This window comes from Otolemur garnettii, unplaced genomic scaffold (genome assembly GCF_000181295.1).
Source record: "Otolemur garnettii isolate 467f Iridium unplaced genomic scaffold, OtoGar3 scaffold00024, whole genome shotgun sequence".
Classification (NCBI taxonomy): Eukaryota; Metazoa; Chordata; class Mammalia; order Primates; family Galagidae; genus Otolemur; species Otolemur garnettii.
Window position 1 is genome coordinate 5669110 of NW_003852419.1, and position 3466 is coordinate 5672575.

The 3466-nt window shown below is 35.2% G+C and overlaps 1 protein-coding gene across 1 annotated transcript in view; it reads left to right on the top strand.

The window, feature by feature from the left end:
* The window catches only part of EPCAM (epithelial cell adhesion molecule), a 17540-nt gene extending 14906 nt beyond the window's left edge, over positions 1-2634 (top strand). Inside the window, exons 7-8 of the mRNA XM_003787979.3 lie at positions 508-552; positions 2262-2634. Of these exons, the coding sequence (XP_003788027.1) occupies positions 508-552; positions 2262-2303 (87 nt within the window). The 3' untranslated portion in view covers positions 2304-2634. The remainder of the gene's footprint in view (positions 1-507; positions 553-2261) is intronic.
* The last annotated feature ends 832 nt before the right edge of the window (positions 2635-3466 follow it).

A 3466-nucleotide genomic window follows, 5' to 3' on the forward strand; every position in this document is an offset into this window, starting at 1 on the left:
ATGGAAGATTAATCATAGAAATCTATAGAAATGAAAGCATAAGTACAGAAAAAAGCACATTCAAGATTACGGAGTTTTGCTTGTAAGGGTGAATCTGGGAAAAAACCTGTGTGTTTATACATGGCAGAATGATGAGTACATTGTGATCTATGATATGGAATAATACGAATGAGTTCAGTCTGTATCTTTTGTTTTAGAATGGTTCCTATGACACTGATACAAGCTCTGTAAAGCTGGAAATGGTATTACATGCTCCCATTTTTAGACCCCCAAACTTAAATCCATGTGTTTATACGTGTTTCTGTTAGTTTGGAAAAGATGTAGAAAGATTATTAAAGATTATTCATAGTTTCAGTTTATTGTTTCTTAAAATTTAATTACTAAATGTTTACAAATTTTTAAATTAAGTTTGTTCAGACATTATGTCTATTGAAAGCATATATGTTGATTTAGACCACTTTTGAGTATTAGTCCAAAACTAGTAGTAATTATTTTTCTTTCATTTAGGTTATTTCCAGAAAGAAGAGAATGGCAAAGTATGAGAAGGCTGAGGTAAATGGTTTACTTAAATAATAAAAGGCCTGGTTGAATGTCTTATTCCTAATAGTTGCCATACCTCCCTAGAGGCCGTTGGATCTCAATTATCCTGGAGTCTGTTATACTGTAGGTTCTTAGGGGGAGTCTTAGAATGCACTCTTACCTAAGTTTTCTTGTGTGGGTTCCATGGCAGACCACCTAATAATGAATTTTGCTTCATGGAAGAGTGGAATGGAAAGCCAGTGATTTTTGTTTTACAACATGTTAACATGTAGTAGAATCTTTTACAGGTATAGACCAGTGGACTGGCTTTACAGACACTTGGTGTTACTAGTGATCTGATTTATTGTGTCTATGCCAGTGAAATAATAATTTAAAATGAACTGAATTCGTCATAATCTGTTGCGTTCTAACAAATCCCTTGAACTAGTATGAAATAAAAGTGTCAGATGTTAGTGTGTTCAGTTCCTTGGAATTAGATGGGAACACACTTGTAATCTTACCAATAACATTTTTTGTATAACTCACCTATTTTTGTATTTCTGAGTATTTATTTGTAATTATATATATGCCACTTCCTAGTTTTTTAGCAAATAACAAAACTAGAAATGAAAATGAATATTGAAAAAAATTGAACAAAACCAGGAAGTTCTACCATTTTCTTCTCATTCCATAGTAGATCATCTGGCTTGCCTGGTTTGGTGACCAGAGGTCTAGGGGACTATCTCAGAACTGAATTGTAACTGACATACAGAATGACAATGTAGTGTTGTGGTTAACAGCAATACCTATCTGGATTTTGGCTACTTATTAGCTGGGCAAGTTGTATAACTTCTTTAAGCCTTTGTATTTTCTCACTTGTAACATGAGGATAATAGTATAGACCTGTTGCACAGATTAAATGCTATCTGTGTAAAGTAAGGATTAACATCAACCATGTAAAGTGTTGGTCCTGTGCTTGCCACAGCAAAATGTTTGTCAAAAGTAATAGTTGGAGGCGCCTATAGCTTAGTGGCTAGGGCGCCGGCCACATACTAGCAGGGGCTAGCAGGTTCTTGGAGGCTGAGGCAAGAGAAACACTTAAGCCCAAGAGTCTGAGGCTGCTGTCAGCTGTGATGCCACAGCACTCTACTAGGGGTAACATAGTGAGACTCTGTCTCGGAAAAAAAGTAGTAGTAGTTATTATCATTGTTGTCTCATTTCTGCCTATAACTAATTGTGTTATCTGGGACAGGTTACTTATTTCTGAACTTTGATTTCTTTACCTATTAAATTAAAGGTTGATTGGAAAATGATATTGAAGACTGATAGAAAATGAACTGATAGTGTGCACTTGGGTGGTGCCTGGGGCTCAAAGGAGTAGGCTGCTGGCCCCATATACTGGAGGTGGTGGCTTCAAGCCCGGCTCCTGGCCCAAAACTGCGAAAAAAAAAAAAAAATAGTGTGCACTTAATAAAAATATCTAATTCTTGAAGATAAAGCATACCTGCTCCTATCCCTCATGATTTTGGCCATGTTGTCTCTAATTTACAGCTTGGACACACTCAGTATGTGTTTCCTTATAATACAGATATATCTTTTTTTATTCAAATAAGTCTTATAAATGTAGAAGATAATCTTCTTGCTTTCTTCTCAAAATGTTTCTTTCAAACTATTTTCAGAATGAAGAAAGGATTGGAAAATTACTTAATTTTTTTTTCCTGTACTTTCCCCCTCTGTTTCAGATAAAGGAGATGGGTGAGATGCATAGAGAATTCAATGCATAACTACTGTAATTTGAAGATGAACTACAAGAAGGGAGATTAGTAAACGGACTCAGATTCCAAATGTGTGCACACAGAACAAAGAGAAGATCTTCGAGGATTATTGTTTCGTTAGTTAACATCATGTATTTGCAGTAGTGAAGTCTATGCTCAGAATGTAAGCAGCGTGAAATTGGCTTTAACCAATCTAAAAATTTCACCACAAGTGTCTTATAAATGCAGATCTAATAGAAAACCCAAACTTGGACTGAGTAGTTAGAATTGTTTCTGCATAGCGTTGAAGAATATGCACTAGACATGCTTCTACGGTAGAGTTTGAATGACTGCTATCTCATTTGTGATTTAAAGCTGCCTTTCTGTTTACTTTGAGTCTTGTACATATAAACATTTTTTATGAAGTGTGAAATAAAACATTTAAAACCGAATTTTGTAACTTTGAATCATACCCAGATGAAATCTCAAATTTCATAGCATACACATTATAGGTTAAAAAACTATGAATGCTAACTACAAAGGGGAATTTTCTATGAGTACTTATAATCAAGTATATTTGATATAAAATGTACTTGTGAAATGCAGTGGTTTCCACCAGTAGTCCCAGCTACTGGGAGGCTGGAGAAAGAGGATAGCTTAAGCCCAGGAGTTTGAGGCTATAGGGATACATATATAGAGAGAGAGATAGACACATAAATATATATATGTATATGTGTGTGTGTGTATATATATATATATATATATGAAAAATAGAGACATATGGCTACTTTCCAGACAGCCCTCATAAAGTGTGTAACCCATAATACGGAACTTCTACACAGAAAAATCAGTTTTTTTCTGAGTGAATCTGAGTCAGTTTGAAATAAAAATTGGCATTTTGGTACAACAGTCACATCTTGAAGCAGGGTTAATTGATGGAGAGTTGTAAACCATGAATTCTATGGTTTTTGAATTAGAAAGAACAGTGTTTAATACAGCACATTCTCAATATCTTATATAATGGACAATTATAGTACAATTGCATTTTACTTTTAGTTACCTAGAAAGTTAGTATGGGGCAGGGGCGGTGGCTCACACCTGTAATCCTAATACTGGGAAGCTGAAGTGGGAGGATTACTTGAGGCCAGGAGTTTTAGACCAGTCTGAGTGACACAGGCAGACACCCATTTCTA